At 44.2% G+C, this 20,466-nt stretch overlaps 1 protein-coding gene across 1 annotated transcript in view; it reads right to left on the bottom strand.

Annotated features, from left to right (window-relative positions):
- PAWR (pro-apoptotic WT1 regulator) overlaps window positions 1–10,015 on the bottom strand; it is a 69,856-nt gene extending 59,841 nt beyond the window's left edge. Inside the window, exons 1-2 of the mRNA XM_053978602.1 lie at window positions 9,935–10,015; window positions 8,574–9,216 (exon numbers count right to left, since the gene is read on the bottom strand). Of these exons, the coding sequence (XP_053834577.1) occupies window positions 8,574–9,047 (474 nt within the window). The 5' untranslated portion in view covers window positions 9,048–9,216; window positions 9,935–10,015. The remainder of the gene's footprint in view (window positions 1–8,573; window positions 9,217–9,934) is intronic.
- Window positions 10,016–20,466: the final 10,451 nt, after the last annotated feature.

Raw genomic sequence — 20,466 nt, 5'->3', positions numbered from 1 at the left:
CCAATCCAGATGAGTGCAGGTTTCAGATGAAATCCCATGTTCCTACAAACACTAAACTGCATATTGCATGGAAAACAGTTCATAAATATAAATATGTACCAGTAAATACAGTGGACAAGCAGGACATGAACAAGTTCTGTAATTAACAAAAATGAGTAGCAGGGTCAGAAGGTGCTGAGAGGGGGAAGAGTGAAAGAGGGGAATTCGCCATTACTGCTTCCTTGGCTTCTGCCTACCACTGTGGTCTCTCATACATCTCACAGATGTATGTGGCTTAGACACCACACATAAAGTTGGCTGTTATTTCACAACACTTTTTCCACATTTGAGTGCTCCATGCATTTTACCCAGCTATCCTGCCTTTGTACCTCAAATCTTGTTACATCACCCATTTCTGCCAACTAAAGCCTATCTAGATTGTTGCTTTTCCAAAAAACCAAAACCATCTTTTTTCCAACTGTCCCAGGCAGACACTAAGTATAGACCTAGGCCCTTTGCAGCAGTGCATGGCAGGAGACAATGGATGCAAATTTAAAGGACAGACCAAAAGAAAGGTAAACACTTTCATCTCAAGGACAATCATGTCCTGGTAGCATTGCCCAAAGAAGCTGTGAAGACTTTGGAGATTTTCAAGATCTGACTGGATGCAACAAGGTCGAATTAAAGACCTCCTGAGGTTCCTTTCAACCTTAATTACACTTAGATGCAATACCTACACAAAGAAAACACCCAGCACTGCACTGGACTATGCTTCCACAAGTCTCTCACCTACTAAAAAGCTTCTGACTTAAGAGATTCAAGACATCAGTCACTTACTTAGGTTTCAGATCAAGAAAATCAATGAAATACTGCATAAAAGACTCAGTGAAGCCCGTACCTAGCACTTTTTTTTTCCTCCTATTTTTGTTTGAGGGTGAGTAACAGTTGAGAATTAAGACAGGTAAAAATTGCAGATGGCACAGCTTTACTTTTGTTTCTCTGAGGGGTTTTTTGGTTAATTTTTTTTTCAACTTACCTTAATTCAGGATGATGTTCTTGTCAAGCATAGCTACATCTAAGATGATGTGATTATTATATAGTAAGACTATATAAAAGAGGTGATTATAAGATTTTCAGTCCCGGAGTAACAGAGACCTAAATGATCCATTCAGTTTTTCATAGCAACATGCACACAGATGAAATACAGTAAAATCCTGAAATAAAACAACAGGGTTGTGGTTTTTATTTTAATTTCCCATGACCTTGTGTAGCACAAAAAAAAGTCATCCACTTAGACTTCCAACTGAAATTCTTTAAATACACAACTCCAGCCTTGGGGTAAAAAAAGTTGCAGAGAAAACCATACATGAGTTTACAGATATAGTTTTAAGAACTCAGTACAAACTTGTATGGAACTAATCAACAGTGACCCTTCCAACTTGCCCTCAACCAGGACCACCAGATCCTTTTCCACAGGCCAGCTCTCCACTGTTACATTCCCCAGTTTGTCTGTACATCCAGGGTTGCCCCATCCCAGGTACAGAATTCAGCGCTTGTGATTGTTAAACTTCATAAGGTTGGTGATTGCCCAGCCCTTTTATTTGTCAAAGTCCCTCTGCCTTCATGGCAATCACCAGCTCCTCACAACTTAGTGCCATCACCAAACATACTTACGATTCCTTCCAGTCCTGTGTCCAAGTCATTCATGAAGATGTTGAAGGGCACAGGGCCAAGGCTGGAGCCCTGCAGAGCCCCACTCATGACAGGTCACCAGCCTAATGTAACTCCATTCACCATAACCCTTTGCTCATAGTTGCTCACCCACTGCATGATGTGTTTATCCAGCTGTGTGTTGGACATTTTGTCCAGAATGATACTGTGACAGACATTATCAAAAGCTTTACTGAAATCCAAAAATATCACAACTGGCAACCACTGATCAACTGGAGAGTCACCTTGTCAAAAAAGGAAATTAAGTTTCACAAGCAGGACTTGCCCCTCATGAACCTGTGCTGGCTGTGACCCATAACTGCATTGTCCTTCAGGTGTTTCTCAGTAACTCCCACCATAATCCTCTCCATAATTCTACCAGGAACTGAAGTGAGACTGAGAGACCTGCGGTCACCAGGGGCATCTTTCTGGCCCTTCTGGAATACTGGGGCATTTGCCAAGTTCCAGTTGATTGGGACCTTTTCAGATTCCTGAGACCATTCAAGAATCATTGAGAGAGGTCTTGTGATGACATCAGCCAGCTCTTTGAGTACCCTTGGATGAACTCTATCAGGTCTCATAGATTTTGAGGGATTCAGCTGGAAAAGCAAATGCTCTATGAGATTAGGGTTCACTGGGAGTTTATCATTCTCACAATCATGGTCCTCCAGCTCAGGGCACTGGGACTCCAAGAGGCCATCACCAGTGTTGAAGACTGAAGTGAAGAAATTATTAAATGTCTCTGCTATGTCTACGTTCCAGTTTGTGAGGTGACCATTTTCATCACATATATTATTTCTGCACTGCCTTTTGCTATTAATATACTTTAAAAAGCCCCTTCTACTGTCTCCCACAATTCTGGCCAGCTTCATTTCTTACTGAGCTTCAGCTACACAAATTTTCTCCCTACAGAGGTGAAACACCATCTTTGTAATCTTCCCGTGTCCATGAACATTACTTCCACTGGACATACACTTTCCTTTTTGCCTTAGCTGCAGAAGAAGATCCTTGCTCAGACAAGTCAGCCCTTTGTTTCATGTTTGACTTCCAACATTTTCAAGTTACCTGCTCCTGTACTTGTAGAAGGTGGTACTGAAGTGACCAGCACTGTTAGACCACAGCACCTTCAAAAGCATCTTCCCAAGTGACCTTACTCACCAGTTCCCTGAGCAGCCTGAAGTCTGCTCTCCTCATGACCATTTTAAACTTGATTGCTTCCTGGTCACTGTGGCCAAGACAGCCATCAATCACTCCACTCCACTCACAAGCCCCTCTCTGATGAAGGCAACTAATCAAGAAGGGCACTTTTCTGAGCCAACTCCCTTAGCATCTATATCAAGAAGTTATCATCCAGGTGTTCTAGAACCTGGACCTGTTCTGGACCTGTTTGGTGCTCCCAGTTAACATCTGGCAAGATGAGGTCCCCCATAGGAACAAGAGTCGCTGATTTACAGATATCCCTTAGCTCCTTAAAGGATAATTCATCAGTGCTGTCATCCTGGCTGGGTTGACTGTAGAAGACTTCCACAATGAAGTTTGTCCCTTAATCCTTACTCACTAGCTCTCAACTGTGCCATTGCCAACTCCAAACTCCATACACTCCAGCCCCTCTATTACCTATGTCATCTCTTCACCTCATCTTCCCTGCCTGATCTCTCCTCCAGAGCCTGTAATTGTAACACAGCAGTCACAGGACTCATCTCACCAGATTTCACTTATACCAATGATGTCACATCTCTGGGATTAAGGAAACTCCTCTTCCTTGTTCCTCTTGCTGTGTGCATCAGAGTAGGAATGTTTCAAGTGCAGTTCATTGTAGCCAACACCTCGTGGGGACAACTGACGGACCTAATGAGCACACAGTCCATCCTATTTTGCCATGCAGTTCCATTGCTTATCACAGACAAACCTGGTTTTCTCCCAGGCTTGCCAGTGATAAGCAATGGAATAGGCACACCAGGCTTGGAAGGTACACACACAGCGATTTAGAAGCTCTACATGGATTCTGGGATTGAAAGCTTTCCAGACTTTTAAGTTTACTAAAAATTTAGTTGTGATTTGGTTTTTTGACAAATAACTTCCAGTACCTAGCTATGTCAGGATATTACAGCATATTCTTAAACAAAACTTGAAAAAAATAAGGATAAGCTTATCATGTGCTAAAAAAAATGAAGTAAGAAAATATGCCCATTGAACAGGTGTTGTCAGGAGACTTGTTCAAAATCAGAATTCACAAACTCATTAAAAGCAAAACAAACTGGATATAAACAATCTTAATACAATTCTTCTATCAGAACCTGAAAATGTTTCTATTCACCCTGCCACATCTGAAGGAAGAACCATAAATTGAATTCTAGTAAGATGTGTTCACTAGACAAAGCCAGCAGGAGAATGGTCTAACCTATCATGAATGGCTGTCCAGGTCAAATAATTTCAGACTTCCACTATAACACTACTACGTCTGCATGAATGGTAAGCCTATCAGTCAGATGCAGGGTTTTTTCCTAGTACTTTGAACAACCACTTATTGACGCTCTTTTTTCCTCAACACACACGAAAAGAAACAACTTGTTTTACAACACAACTGATGTCAGACAATGGAAAGACACTACCCTCATTAATCTCAAGATATAACATGAAGGCACTTTAATCCTCAGGTAGGGAATCACCACGAAAGATAATGCTGAAGGCAAGCTTCTAATCAAAAGAGTTCAACAGCTAGTACAGGATTCCACTCTTCTCTCTAGTTTCCAGCCATTCAGAGAAGGATTTCAATTGCTTTACAACACACAAAGTAATTGCTATGCCTGACACATGTAGCACTTACATTTTCTTGACATTTTTCCAACTGGAACACAGCAACTTTCTGTTAGTCTCAACTGAGCACAGTGGACTTTTCTAGTAGCAGGAACTCTTTTCCCACAGAAAGTACTCACTGCTCTGCTTACTTCCAAGGCTGCTGTTCAGTATGACACCTACCAAGCACCCCATATGCATTGCCTTCTAAACACACAGGCAGACTCCTGACAGGGAGCCATCAGTGAGGATGCAAAAAGTTGTATCTTTACTGCTGTTCATAATACAAGAGATGAACACAGACTGGCTGAAAATCCTTTGCAGAGTCTGTATTTGAATCACTTCCACCTTTCACTCCAGTATTTCCCAGGAACAGGTCAGGAGACTGTTGTGTCTCTGGTCTGGCAGCCTCAGGTACAAAATACACAAATCAGTGTTCCTTACACCTTTTAAAATCATTCATCACTATGTTATTAACAAAAGAACACTTCCCAACTTAGATGACTTCTATCTGGTTAAGTAAAAATGTAAACTTTATCTATACTGCACACGTTACATAAAACCCATCTATACAACTGTCCTTCCTAAATGAACCAAGATTTTGATTATATATACACCTTTTTTTAAAAAAGTAGCCACAAAAATATTTGTTATTCTCCATTTTGAAGTTCAGAAAAAAAACCCCAAAAAACCTTACTCATACAGCTATATCAGCATAATCCTCAAATGTGAAGATACAGAAGTAAAGCTGCAGTTTCACCAGCACAGCATGGCTTACTTGGAGCTGGACATAATTATTACAACAGTACAAAACATAACTCTCATCCTATATATGGATCCTCACAAAGCACTGTCAGCAAATAATGGGAGCTCTGTGTTTCTTATGTAGGCATTAGCACAACTGTAAATGAGAAAAATGCTGCAAGTAAACTCAACACCTGCATCAAGTGAGTACCTGCAAACTGAGAAACACATTCCAAATATAATTAAAAATTGTTATAAAATTTAATATTTAAGGAAGATAACATACATAGTAATGGTAATTGCATATAATTCAGTTACCTTTTACAACCTGAAGAATTGTTACGAATCAACAAACCCCAAATCCCACAGCACTTAATATTTAGACAAAATCCAACTTTCAAGAAACTACTTTATGAGCGCTGAAAGGAAAAACATTGTATTTCCAAAGCCATTTTCAAAAGTCACCATTACTTAGATAAGCACTAGCGCTGAGAAGGTAAAAACCAGCCCTTACTTTTATCATGGTGGTCTCTAAATACAAAGCATTGTCAACTTTCTACCTGTCACCATCTGTTTTCACAGCTTCCACTATGGTTTCTGTCCTTCACCAACATCCACACAAAATACACTTAACACACAGTAAGAACTGGCCCTATTACCTTCCTATTGAAAAGGAGAGAACAGGAGAGAAATTAATAATTAATAAGTTATCTGCTAACATTCTTTGTGCCTGTTTCAAGATAATTTAAGAGAACACAAACTTTTCTTATTCTGCCATCTTTCCTATCAAATTCTCCAGCTGCACTGCATATGAAATTAAATCCTACTTCTTTGGGGCAAAAACTATTTTTGTATTCAGTTTTGGGCAGAAAAGCGTTTAGGAGTGCATTTTTTCAACAGGTACCTATTTTCATTTCAGAGGATCTTATTGGTCTCCACCACAGTGGCATGGTGATCATAAAGGGGAGATATTTAGCACAAAAGGTCTACTTCATTCTTACAAAAATTGTTTTCTTGAAAAATAAGACAATGAAACACACAGCAAAGCTCTAAAATAACATCTCCTGAGAAGTAATTTTAAAACATACACCATGAAGAGCTACAAGTGGTAAAATTCAAGGTGTACTACGAAGTCACTATGTACTGACTGCACAATAAAGCTATGCCTGGCATCAAGCGAGAAAGACAGCAAGAAACAGGAGTGTTGCAGATTACTCTAAGAAGCCATCATCTACATCACAGCCTTCTTTTGTCTGAGAACTTCAGCTGACCAGCTTGAATCAATACTTTAAAACATCTTCTCATGACTACAGAGCTGTATGAAAGACATGACAGGTAAATAGTCTGCAAAGCATTAACCTGTAAGTAGGTACTCACATTTGACACTGGAGACTGTTTCTGAAGCTGTTCACTACCAGGAATGATCTAGTGTTTCCCTAGCTAAACAATTCTCAGGAATGCATGTGGCAATAAATAAAAACCTTTAAGAAAGGCGAAATACTGAAAAGAGATAGCTCTGCGTAAGTATATACTGGTAAAAAATGCAACACTTGCTAGTAGCAGGCTTCCCCAATAACACCTTGTACAAGAGTTACCTACAGTTATTAAAATTTGACCCAAAAAATGTGATGAAATGCTTAATTGCTACTTATAGAAGCAATTAGCATAAAGGTACAAGACGTTTCCATGGCACGTGGCAACACTTAGCAAAGTTTAGGGAGCAGGTGAGAACTCATTTCTCAAGGCCTACATATGTTACCCTTAATACATAAAGATACCCTTAAAAATGCAGCAAATTCAAACAGGATTCTAATGGCTGCAGAGAAAGGAATGTGTTTTCCTGGAAAGCAAGACACATTTTGAGTAATACTTTAACATAACAAACAAACAGAAACCCCAACCACAACTAAACTCACCAAACCCCAAATCACACCATCCAAAAACTACCACAGGAACAGTAGTTCAAAAAACTATTTCAAAGAACTGGGACATTAATCTCAAAGAGCAAAAAGAAACCCACTGCTCAAAACCAACCAACCAACCAAAGAGAGTACAACTGACTATGTACAGGGTACATAGTACTATGGACAGGGTACACAACAGAAACCCCTAAAATACCATGTCATACAACACCCGCTGCAATGTGCAAAACCATTACTGACTGGGCTAGGAGTAGTTCACTTAGAGAAGTAAAGATGCATCATTTTAAGGTTCCTATAAAAGGCACAAGGGGCAGGTATTTAAGGGGGGGTCCATATAAAACAAACAAGGTACAGTCTGTGAGGCTTGCACACCCTGAAAAAAAAAAAAAATGAAAGAACTCACTTGTATTCACCACTTTACAAAACAATGATACTGAAGACCTATGCCAAAACACTTTACCTCAAATTAAAGACTATGCAAGTAATTGTTCTCAAAAACCACAGTTATAAAGATTTCTACTGTTCCTGAAACTCATTTCTCAACCTTCCAAGACCACCTCACATAAAAGGGTGTGAAAGTGCCTAGGATGTCACAAGCAAGGGTTAGTAACTTCAGGTGTTAAGAACACTATTTCATATTTTCCTGCTGCTTCAGGAACAAAGACCTTTAATTTTCTAGACCTAATTTAATAATCCGTAATATTAACCAGAAGAACTACAATTTTTTTCTATTAAAATATGGTGATCACCATTACTAGTGCAAAACTGTAGACAGAAATCCAACTCTGTTCAGTTTCCTGTGGCCTTTCTTATTAACTGGAAAACAAGCTAAAAGCTTAGTTATCATTCTTGTGAATTCCTCTAGGAGTATTACAAATCAATGCCAGATTTTTATACTAGTAGCAAACCGCAGAGGACAGTGGTGTTGGCTGATAAAAATATCTTCCTCCGCCTCAAAAAAATGCTCTTCAAACCACTACATTTTTTCCAGTCCATTCCAGTTGGAATTCTTCTGGGTTCCAAACTGAGTAATATTTACACCTGAACATCTATTCCAACCTGATAAATCGATTTTCTCTCATTACTATTGTTTCGACCATACTTTAACAGGCACGTGTCTCAGTCTGATCCTCCAAAAGGTTTGAACTTGCTCTCTGTCGACAAGAAACTACTAAAAAAAAAAAAAAGCCGCAAGTTACGACAGGTCTAATTTATTCAGGATAAATTACACCACATCTATCCGTCGCTTGGGATGCCGCCCTGCCCCGACCCCTGCGCGACAGGCGTGGCCCATCGCGCTGCTGCTCGCAGCGCGGGGAGCCCAGGCACGGGCGGAGAGCGCTCGCCAGCAGCAGAGGGGCTGCGCCCGGCGCCCCCAGCGGCGGCTCCGCTACGGCCGCGCCACCCCCCGTCCCCGCTCACCTCGACGGCCGGGATGTTCACCACACCTGTCGACCTCCTCTTCTCCCTCAGCTTCCTCTTCTCGATCTGCCCCTTCCCCTTCCTGGCGCTGGGGCCCGAGCTCTTTCCCTTGCCGGCCATCTTCTCCTCGCCCTCGGGGGAGCCCGGTGCGGCGGCGGGCTCGGCCCCGCGGCTCCCGGCGAGAGGCGGTGGCGGCTCCTTCGCGGGGGCGCCGCGGCCCAGGGCGGCGCTGGCGAGGCTGACGCAGTTCAGCGCCCCGCCGGCGGGGGACGCTGCGCGGTCGGGGGGCAAGTTGTTATTGTTGTTGTTCAGCTCGGCGGAGGGGCCACCCCCCGCAGGACGGGGCTCCCCCCCGCCCGGTGCGCCCGGGGCCGGCGGTGCCTGCTTCGCCCGCATCTTCTCCCGCTTGGCTTTCCATTCCTCCAGAAAGTCTGTGGTGCTACCCCCGGCGCTGCGGTAGCCGCCAGTCGCCATGTTCCCGGCGGGCTGGACGGCGAGAGCGCCCCACCAGCACCGCTGCCGCCGCCCGCCCCGAGGCGGCTCTGCTGCCGCCCGGAGATGAGAGGTCCCGGCGGGTCGGGCGGGAGAGACGGGGGAGGGAGAGTCGGGGGCGGGGAGAGAGGCTAGGAGTAGCACAAACACCCTGAAGAGAAACAAAGGGGGTACGTGAGCCGTCCCGCCGCACTGCTCATCCCCCATCCAGCCGCCTCGCGAATTCCCCGGGAAGCCCCCGACCCCAGGGGACGAGTCTCCATCACCGGCCGCCCTCGCACGCTCGGCTCCCACGGCTCGAACCTCGGCGCCCGGCTCCGGCGCGGCGCCCCTCGCTCCCCGGGGCTCCCCTCACCCCTCGGCGCGGGGCCGCCCGGCAGTACCCGCCTCCTCCGCCCGCCCGCTGCGGCCACGACGGCCGCGCAGCGCCGTCCCGTGCCCCAGGCCATCGGGTACCATCCCCGAAGCCGGTGCCTTCCCCCCGCCGCCCTCTTGCCTGCCCGGGGAACCGCGTTCCCGCACGCAACAGGGCGGGGCGAGCGCGGCCGGCGCTCACCTCCCGCCCGCCGGGGCCGCGGCTCGGGCGCTGCAAAGCGCCGGCGGCACCAGGTGAGCGGCACCGCCTCCCGCCGTCCCGGAAGGAGCGGTGCGGCCCCGAGCCTTCCCGAGCTCCCTCCCCTTTCCCCATCGCGGCGCGGACACAGCCGAAGCCAGGGCGGAAACTGCCGAGATGGCCCCGACAATGGGGTGAGGGCGGGGAGGCCCCGCCCGGCCCGGTGCGAGCCGCGACCCGACCGCCCCGGCTGCCGGCCCGCAGCGGTATCCTGGCACCTGCCCCGGGCAGCGTCGGCGCGGGAGCGGACACGGACCTCGGCGCTCCCGAGGAGCGGCAGGAATGGAGTGGGGATGCCTGGGCCGGGACGACGCCGGCCTCGGCCGCACTTCGCTTCCCCGGCGGCTTTAACGGACGGCGGGCGGGGGCTGCCGGAGCCCCGCCAGGAGGGGCCGGAGAAGGCGGTCTGGTGTCATACCCCTCCGCGGGAGCTTCGCCAAACCCGCTCCGCACCTGCCGCAAAACCTCGGCTGAAGGGCCCCGACGTGCGGCCGCCTCCCGCGGGGGAGGTGCCGGGCTCGGCCCTGGGGCAGGTCAGCTCCGCGGCACCGCTGGCCACTGTCACCGCCGGCGAGCCGAGTCGTGTGCGGAGCCCGGCGCGGTCAGCCCGCGGCTTCGCTGTCATCAGGGACACGCCGCGCTGGGACGGGAGCGCCGGCTTGGCCTCAAAGCGTGGTGCCGCCGTTGCGCTGTGCGGCGGGGTCGTGGCACGGTGGGAAAGAGCCCGAGGTCAAGTGGCTCCCGCAGCAGAATGGCTTCCTCTGGGCCGCGCCGGTGCTGGGCAGGCTGCTGCTAGCCTGGTGGAAGTTCACTCCCAGGGGCGGAAGGTTGGGAAAGATCCTGTGTTTTCCTGATACTACAAGAAGCCAGGATTCAAGGGGTTTCTGCCAGTCATGCTGCAAAGACTTGACAGATGTCTCGTTTATAAATAATAACATCCCTCAATGGGGAAACATGGCTCGGTTGAATGTTAGGGAAAACGATCATGCAAGGACCGTGATGGGAGTATGTGCTATCTGTTGAAGAGCTTATGTAGGTGATAAGATGGGTAAACCTGCACGGAAAACTCAGCTTTTTTTGGTTTGCCCGAACTCACTATGTCTTTGTAGCACCCTGGAAATTGATCATGGTACTTTTGAAAATCACAGCTTCCAATTGACTTGTGACTTGCTTAATCATGCTTTATGAGTGGTATGGTGAGGGAAAGGAGTGCCACCTTTCCAGCTGGCTCAGGACAAGATACAAACTTACATCAATCAGAGGAAATCCATATAGCCTGGATTTACCTAACTGAGAGCACATGATCACCTTTTCTCCTCTTTTCAGATTCACTCCTGAATTTGTCCACCTAGTTAATAAAATTAAGTAGTACTTCAGAATATAAACTTTGCAAGGATTTTTGGTTTCTTTTTACAGAAAAAAAAAATTATATATAGGTGATAGGGATAAAAAATATCCAGCAAAATGGAGCTCCAAATATCTGCTGCTAGGCTCTCTGCACAATGTAATTAACAGTATTAGTCCATGTAGTAGCCACTTGTACCTTAAATAAGCCACTACCTTGTTGTCTTTCACAGCAGTGGGCACAGTTTCACCCTGCCAATCTTCTCTGCCCTTCTGGTGATCATTCATTTACTTGGACTTTTCACTGACCTCATATTTGATTTCTGCTCTGGTCTGGATTTAGGGGTGTTTCTGGTGTGGTGGTTGGTTTTGAAGGGGCATTTAAATGTTCATATATGTGGAAGTTAAGGTGCAGTTTCATTACTGCAGACAAACCTCTTATCTTTCAGGCCAAGGGAAAATCTCCAAACAAAACCAGCTAGTTATTCAGTGTTGGCTTGGAAAGCTGTAAATAGGCTGAAAAATAGATGGTAAAAACATAGTTCTGCTACTCTTTACTACTTGGCAGTACAAAATAAGTAAAGTTGGTCCTAACAGAAGTTTTGACTAAGCACTCTCTCGAAGAAAAAATTCTTACCTACACTCTTATCTGTAGAGTTTTTAAATTAGACAAGTACTCAGTTGTATTTCTAGGAAACATCATCTAGAAAAAGGATTTCTGATATGAGTTCTTGTCTCTCCTATAATGTAATTTTTTCCCATTTATACAAGGAAGAGCTTTTCTTGAAAGAATCATATAACTGTGACAATAACAGTATTTCACCCTCATTATTACATACCATGAGCAGCACAGCTGGCCAAATATTAGCAAAAAAGTAATATTAGAAAGTTGTTACTTACAGCATGTTGTGCATATTGAGAAATACAACAATGTATTTTAGTTCTTAGGACACCCTCAGTTCTCTGCTACCCAGGTCATGCCAGCTGCCCCTTGAGCCCCTCTCTCTGTGGCAGTCTGTAGCAGCTATCAAGGCTTAGATGTGCCTGCCCTGCTTCACATCCCATGTGCCCACCTTTCTTATATGTAGAAGCTGACATGTCCAGGCTTTAGCTGCACTCTGCTGTTGTTTTTTTTTTCCTCTCTACTGTAAAACATTGTGAGGTTTGGGGGAAGGGGGGGCGTTTGGGGTTTTTTGGTGGGTTTTTTATTTGTTTTTTTTGTGCCAAAAAGGCTTTGTTTACTTTATAGTCTGTTATAAATGAACAGAAGTTATGTTGTGGTGAATGAGATTGGGCTTAAGTGCCCAATACAGAAATGCTGACTGTCAGGTGTTTGCATCTCAATAAGGTTGTCTGTGCTGGAGAGCTTTCAGGGATAAAGTCCCAAATAGTTTAAGTATCACGCTGCATGTTTTTCTCTGCCACAAGGGAGAACAGCTTAATAGGTTGCAAACATTTTTAGAACAACACTTTTCTCTTTTCTTACAAAGGAAAAAAAATCTTCAGGATATCTTAAGTCCTAGAAATACAATTCATTTGATTAGCTATGCTTTAAACTGGCATAATGATAAGGGTCCTTAAGCCTTAAGATATTGGGTTTTATATATTCTGGAATGAGATTCTTCCCTAGAGGTAAAATTACCACCAGGATTGGGTAGAATGATCTTGGTCTCCTTTGCCATGGAAAAAATTACTTCGTTTTTTAATTTAGAGAAAAACCCTTGATTCATTCTTAAAATCATAAGGAAATTAAGCGCCTTTTGGGGTTGGGCACTTCAAAGCTGCCTCCTTTGTAAAGGGTTGCAAGCTGCTTCAGATGGTCATAATTTCTTCTAGAGATTAAACAAAATTATCTAACCTTATTAATGTTCTGAATTCAAGTTTATCTGAGCCATAATCTTTTCTGAAGTGGCAATTTTCAAGAGCTGGAAAATAAAATAGAGAACATAATAGCATATTAATGGCTGAGGAAATTAAGGACAACATCCAAATTCCTGCCCAATGTCTGTTTACTTGTTACCATCATGCTCTGAGCTTAGCAAACATTTGTTATATATGCTCGTGTTCTGCACTGAAACATTCCCTCCATCTCACCCTCTTCAGCATCTCTCCCCAAAGTCTCTGTTGAGTTTACTGTGTTCACCTGCCTGAGTCTCAAACATACATGCTCTTCCTTCTGCTCCAGATTTTACTTTGCCTCTGCCTGAATTTCCATGAAACTCTTCCACTTGGTGCACCTGTCTACTGCTTCCCATATTGGATCATCTTTGAAATTCATTCACTCAGCATTCTTCATCTTTCTTCTCCCAGTCCAAACTTCTACAGTCACATACTTGCTCTACCTGTTTATCACTCACAGTTTATTAAGCTAGGTTTACTTAGCTTGCTCTGATGCTGTTCCACTAAACTTTCTCTATCTGTTGCTTTAAATTTTACCTGCTGGATAACCCTCACCCACATCACTGTACCCTAACTAACCCACCTAACTACTTATTGCTGCACTATCTGTCCAGAAATGCTGTTGCGTAAAATTGCTATGACACAGTGAAATCTTATGGCCATCTTTTTGTAGGAACATGTGTTCTTTTTATCCATAAAATTTCAAAAACCTCTCTTTAAACATTTTATGTTAAATCTCTGGCTGTAACTTCTGTCTAATCTTCCTATAAATTCCCTGCCTATGTTCCATGACATTTCTAATGTAATATCTCACCTGAAAGTAAAATAGTCCTTAAGCATATGCTCCTCTTTTTTAACCTTTTATTGCTAATGGTCTTGGGTGTTTTTGTCTAAAGGCAGGTGAATTGCTATCCTTTTCAATTTAATACCACTTTCTGCTACTTCAGAGCTATGCACACTGTTCTGAGAGGCTTAGCCTATCATCAGGGATTTTCCATTTCCTCAGCTTTTCTTGCAGAAGCTGATTAAATCATTCTCTTTTTCCCCCTCACTACAGATGGGGGCCATAGTGCTAACCTTCTATCTAGGTTTTCCTCTCTAAGGTTCTAACAACTCATTATGTTCTAGTTGCTGTAGTCAGTGGTTTAAATTGATTGCTTTCTTACAGTTTGTGTCTGCAAACTTGTACAAATCTGACAATCCTGCTTTTAATTAAATGCCAGTTTTATCCTATTTGCTGTGCTACTGATGGATGGATGCTTAAACCATTTTTTTAAGTGCTAGGGTCCAATTTGAAATCTTATGTGTAAATAAAACAGAGCTTTGTGAAATAGCTGGATTTATCAGGAGGCATTAGCATTCAAGATCAGTCCTAGAGTGCATCCTCTAGTCTTGTTTCTGTATGTGTTTTACCATTCTGGAACTCAGCTATCATTTCACCAAAAAACGATGTAGTTTCTTTGAACTAGTTTGGTTTGACAGACAAACTAGTATTGTTTCTTGCAGCAAAGTTTATTCATCTGTCTGATGGAAGAATGCAGTGTCAAAAGGCAGAAAACAAACTGACAGAAGTTTGCTTGATTTTTTTTTTTTTATATTTTATCTTACAGTATGAAAAATTAATGTAGAGATTTCCATCAGTCTCCAGCTGGCAGTTGTTGGATAAGAATGACAGTGGGTATGGGAATGGATTTGGCATCTGTGCAGATGACTTCAGAAGTGTGATGAGAATGTCGTCTGCCACAGTTCCTAGTCTGTAAGAAGGTCTGTTGCTGCTGTTCATGTCCTGCACCATGAGGCTGTAGAGTAATGACTTGGCTTGTCTTACCTCCTTGCTATTTCTGGTGAGGTTCAGCCAGCATAGTTTTGACAAAGTTTATTGAGCAACTGTGGTACCTCTTTTTTTCATCCAAACAGGTGCTTGGAGGGCTGGATTTGAGCAGTGTACCAGGCAAGTATGCCCTAGAGCAACTTGAGGAATAGGGAAAAACAGACACAGAGTCAAAATGTTAAACAGGGAGGTATGAGGAGGTAGAGAAAAAGCTGATGCTGATGAGCCTCACAGTGCTTGGGAAAGAAGAGAGGAAAAGGTGGATGCTGTATGCTGTAAGGCAGGCTGTAAGTATACTTGGGGACTAGTTTGCAAAAGGCATAGAAGCAATTTCCCTGATGGCAGATCAGTAGAGCCAGAATACAATCACCATAAAAAAGGAGCACTTTTTAAAAAAGCTTTTCCCTACTATGAAGGAGTCTAGGGAGCATCTTGTAGCAGAGCTCTTCACTATGGCAGATCCATCAAAATTAAAGAATTGGAAAGAAACACAACAAATTGAGAAAATGAAAAACAACAAATTGACAAAGTGAATGGCAGTGATAAAGTAACAGATGGAATTCAGTGTAGGTAGACATAAAGTGACTTGTGTTGGGATAAATTTTCTAAGGCACAATACCACCTGGAGATAGTTGAGCAGCACAGAGTCTGTTGAACTAAAATGCTCCTTCAGATTGCCTGTCTTCCTTGCCATAAGAATACCAGGGAGCTTAACACACCAGAGGCATTGGATTTGGCCATTTGCTGGTTTATTAGTCCAGCTCCAGACTTGTCCTTTTGGGAACAAATAGAGATGCTTTGCTCTCTTTGTATTCTTTCACAAGAGAGAGCTCTCTAATCTTAAAGGATGTAAGCCAGCCTTGGGTGTTTTCTAGAGCCTGTCTTTGTGCCACATTGTCCTCTAGAGTCCCGAGTTCTTGGGAATACCTTAAATGGGCAGCCAGCCTGCCACCATCTTCATTAGTGGAAAGGCTGCCAGGTTACCCCACTGCTGTGCCATCTAAGATACTGTCTATCACCTTGGTGATAAAGAGCTGACTGTACCGCTCCACGTGATAGAAATAATATCATAGGTGTAAACTACCTTATAAGATAACCTTATCTGAGTAACACCATCTTTGGTCCTTTTTATGATGTTTCCAGCACCTATGGAGCCTACTCATTCTTTTTAAAGACAGCGACCTCTGACCATACACCTGCTTTAGTTTTAGATAGTTCTGCAGAACCAGGGAGTTGGACACAATGATCCTATGGGTCCCTTCCAACTCAAGATAATTCTGTGACCTCTATCCAGCTATCTCGTAAGTTTAAAACATTGTTAAACAGATTTTTGGTCTGTACCAAAGACAATTCTGTTCCTGTCTTTCTGTATCTCCAAATGTAAGCAGGCAAATGAATAATTAGAAACCAAATCCAGTGGTTCCTGGCTCACTGTCAGTCTGTGTCTTGTTGGTACTAGTTACAATACATAATCCTTCAGGGCTGTTGTATTGCGGTTTTGGGGTTTTTTTTGTTTTTTAATTAACAGCACTCTAACTCAAAATTATTTTGATTTTTTGACAAACCAATACAAAGTCAGTAAAAATTAATTAGGCCTCTTGATTGTCACTGTGTACTTCTTGGTAAAATTTGATTATACCTCATCTTTTTGATCTAACCTTGTTCAGGTGATGAGTTGCACACAGTAGGGAAAGTCCAGTAAGCACAAAACTATGCCCCAAAAGAATCATAGTTAAGGCTGAGGGATCTCCTCAGAGAGCTGACTAAGAAGCTTGGCCTTTGCTGAAATGCAGTAGATGATGCATGCAGAATTTAGTGTGATGGCTTTTTACAATGCTTTGTTTGAGTTATCCCTTCATTTGGAGATTATTTTTCTCCTGCAGCACAATATTTCTAGGGCCTACTGTGCTTCATGATACCATAATGAAGTTGCCTTGGAAAAGGAATCAGGCAGATATTTCAGGAATTTAGTACTGGTTATTAGAAGCAATCATCTGGAATTATCCAAAGCAAATACAAACAACAATCAATCAATGGCAGTGACGTGTCAGTGAGTGTAAGCAGAGGAGGGGGAAGCACTTGAAAGAGTTTAGAGTGATTGTGTATGAAACCAAACAGACTACAAAGGAAGTGAATAGTTTAAAGAACATAAATAAAATATGCATCCTATTGTTAACATTTTGTTGATATTTTATATTACAAAATTTATTTTAATGATACATGGCCATGCTATAAACATTTAGAATAAAAGTTTGAGATTGTGAAAACTGGAACAAAACCTATGTGCCATTGTAATGATTTTATATAAACAAATGTGGACATGCTTAAAAACAAATGTTGTGATTTGCTTATAATACAAGATTTGCTGTTTCAAGATGACAAGCTTTAAATACATATTAAAAAGAAGTATAACATTCAAAAGTTACTTGAGAGAAGACAAGCTGCATACTTCAGCAAACCCATAGCCAATGCTCAATTTATTTATTTCCTAGCATTAAGACCCAACAGGCATCCCCTTATGGGTTTGCTTTATTGTAAGACACTCAAAACGAGATGAAGGAAAACTAGGAAACAGTGAATTATGCCTGCAAACACCTTGATGGATTGAAAATAAGAAAGAAGTGTAAGACCTTTCACTCTGGAAACTGTTATGAGGTATGGAGCCTATGAAAAATAGTGCTGATTCCTGAGGAGGGGAATAACTGTTTTGAGTGGGAACAGGTGACTTTTAGGAGTGGGCTTAGTTTATGGTAAAACCACCCCCTTTCATTACAGATAACCAAGAGTAGGTGGGAACTCATTGGCTGGGTAGAGACATTCCTGCTGGGCAAAGATTAGATTATCAGTGAAAAAAAAAAAAAAAGACCCAGTGGTCAGGAAAAAATTAATGGAGTCTTTGAAACCATTCGGGATCTAAGAAGCTCAGGATAAGGCAGTGCGAGAAAAGGGGAGTGGGAGGTGAGGAACAGAGGCTGAGGGAGAGCACACAGTGTTGAGGCTGCTGCACTGGTGGAGTGAGGAATTGTGGACAGCAGAAAATTCAGCTGAAGACAAGGGGGAGCAATGAGCTCTGGAAGATGTAACCAGTGATGAGGTCTGCAGGGGGAGCGAAACAGGAGAGAGAAGTGGCAAATGAGTAGAAAGTGCAAGAAGCAAGCAGAAGGATGGGAGGTGGTCTGAGGGACTGCAAATAGGCAGCAAGTACAAGAAGGACTGAATGAGAGTGCTGGGGTCTGAATGTCTAAAGGGGAATTTCCATGGTCAGGGTGGCACTTAGGAGCAACTGAGAAAACTGACAACTAAGGTGAGGAGATGGAGGAGAGGCTGCTCGTTCCAGCAGCTGTGGCATGTCGGTAAGCTTGTAGTGACTTGTTGGTAAAATATGAAGGAGTTCTTGCACTCAGTGCCTGCATGTAGCAATCCTGAGTGCCACTCCCCATACAAAGGGAAATTTAGACAGTGCTCAAGGTCCTGGGGGAAGTGACTTCGGGGGTCTTTTATGGCTATCTCCAGGGATAACAGGGAATGTAATTAGATTTCAAAGCCCTCTCTTGCACAGAAAATAATTTTATATGGTGGCTTGGAAATAGGGCAGAACCTCATCCATGCAGAACTGAGGAGAAAAGGCTGAGGAGATCAGAAAGATGTGAGTGCCCACGGTATACTGCACCAGAGAAGGGACTGGAGGGAGAGCTACAAGGACCTCCGAGCTCTCTGGTCACACGGCAAAGCAACACACAGATGATAGTGAAAGGGGGCTGAGCAAGAAGGAGTTAACCAGTGATTCGGCATTTCAGCCAAGTGCAGTGCTGCTATGAACCGCTGATTTGACAACTTCTGATATGGAGGATTACTTTTTTTGTTGTCCCTCTTCTCTGTAGCAGAGCTGTCCTGTGGTGCTCGGTGTCTATTCCCAGTCTGTCTCTTCACTCAGTACGGGAGTCCTCACTGTGCAGGGGTACCTGCCCGCGCACACACGGATCCGTCCCGCCAGAGCCACTGGCCAGCCCTCCTTGGGTTACAGTTTTTGCCTTCTGATGGAATGGATTTCAGCCCCCCAGCCGAGCCAAGCGCACTCTGCCATTCCCAGGATGTCAAGCTCCTTTCGCAGGCTTTCAGTATAAGATATTTAAAAGTAGTCCTTGTCGCCTTCAGACTAACCTAGTGCCTTTCTGGTGTCGATGAATTTGAGATTGCTGTTCTCTGCCACGCTTCATCGGTCATACTAGACCTCGCTCAGTTTACATCAGAGGCAGAGTTTCTCGAGGCACTGTCCTTTGAGCCATTCCTACGCACGGGTGTCGAGGGCAAAGCGGGAGGGACAGGTGCAGAAGCCGTGCTGCACTCCTAGACCAACAGGGAGCGGGGCTGAGGCTCTGGCCGTGCCTCGCTGCCTGGCCAAAGCCGGCCGGTACAGCGGCCGCTGTCCCGCGGGGAAGTCGCGGAAGGTCGGGAGGAACCCCAGGGGGGCCCAGAGGGAGCCGCGGAGGACTCCCGGAGCAGCCCGGGAGAAGCGAAGCCGTCTGGTGCCACCTCCCGGCCCCGCCGCGCTCGGAGCTCCTCCACGGGCTGGAAACTGATCTCGGTGTCGTCATTTCTAGGCAGAAACTGGTAAAGTAATATTAGCGCTTCAGGAGTATCACTTCCGCTCCTTCCCCCTTATACTTCTGAGTTTTTTATGCACGGGGCTAAAGAAGCATCACAGAACCCTGAAGTGAAAGCTCTCTTATTTTCACAAAAAGAGTGGCTGTGGCTGCATTACTGGGCAATTACTTAACATAATGCATCGCCAATAGCCATGGGTTAAGTGGGAGGAAAGAAATTAGTCTAATTTGGTGCTTTTCATACAGCTGAAAATAGAGGTGAGCTGCTAACAGCTGAAGAATCACCCACACTATCTGCAGTTGATGTAAATGCGGATTTTTATTTTTAAAATTTTTCATTAAATCTTTCTGGGCAGTAACTAGACTGTGTGGCAAGATGTGTATATTGTGTAATTTTGTGTAGATGTGTATTTTGTACCAACTGATGTAAAAACTCATGTTCTTTTCTCTGTCAGACTTGGGGTACAGGCCCAAGTAACTACATACAGAGTGCAGTAGCTTCATTTTTGCTGCAATGTAGCAATTCCCTCAGATCAGGTCTCCCTTTTCTGGAATTAGAGACATCATTAAAACGTGTATATAAGCAGCCACAAACAAGGGCAAGGACTATTTTCTGTCTGGGGAGAGATGAAGGCAGGGGGAGGTGCAGCAGCCAGCCTTGCTGGGGTCCCACCCGAGGCAGTGCAGCAGGCGCTGGTTTGCTCAAAGAGCAATTCAGCCCAGTGAATCTCTGCTCCAAGGACTCTGTAGAGCAATGAGGGGGCACAGAAAGATGGTACCAAATAAATAAATAGCTTCTTTCCCACCATCCACTATACTTAATTACATTTTTTTTCTTTCTTCTCCAACAAATAAAGGGAAAAGACCACACCAGAAGATGAATCACGCTGTCTTGGCTAACTATTCCTGCTAAGCTTGAATAGGTTTGCAAAACAGATGTATAGAACCCAAGCAAGAAGGGTGAAATAATTAGAGTTGGAATGTGGGGCTTTTGTCCCTGCTGTAATCGTCCCTGGGCCAGATGAGAAACATTAGACATCCAACAGGTGATGTTTTCAGATGGAAGAACTGAACAGTTCCTCCTTTCTCTAAAGGCTACATACTTTTCCT

Source organism: Vidua macroura, chromosome 5, assembly GCF_024509145.1.
Source record: "Vidua macroura isolate BioBank_ID:100142 chromosome 5, ASM2450914v1, whole genome shotgun sequence".
Classification (NCBI taxonomy): domain Eukaryota; kingdom Metazoa; phylum Chordata; class Aves; order Passeriformes; family Viduidae; genus Vidua; species Vidua macroura.
Note: the sequence above shows the minus strand (reverse complement) of the source record. Positions and strands in the feature narration are given on the sequence as shown.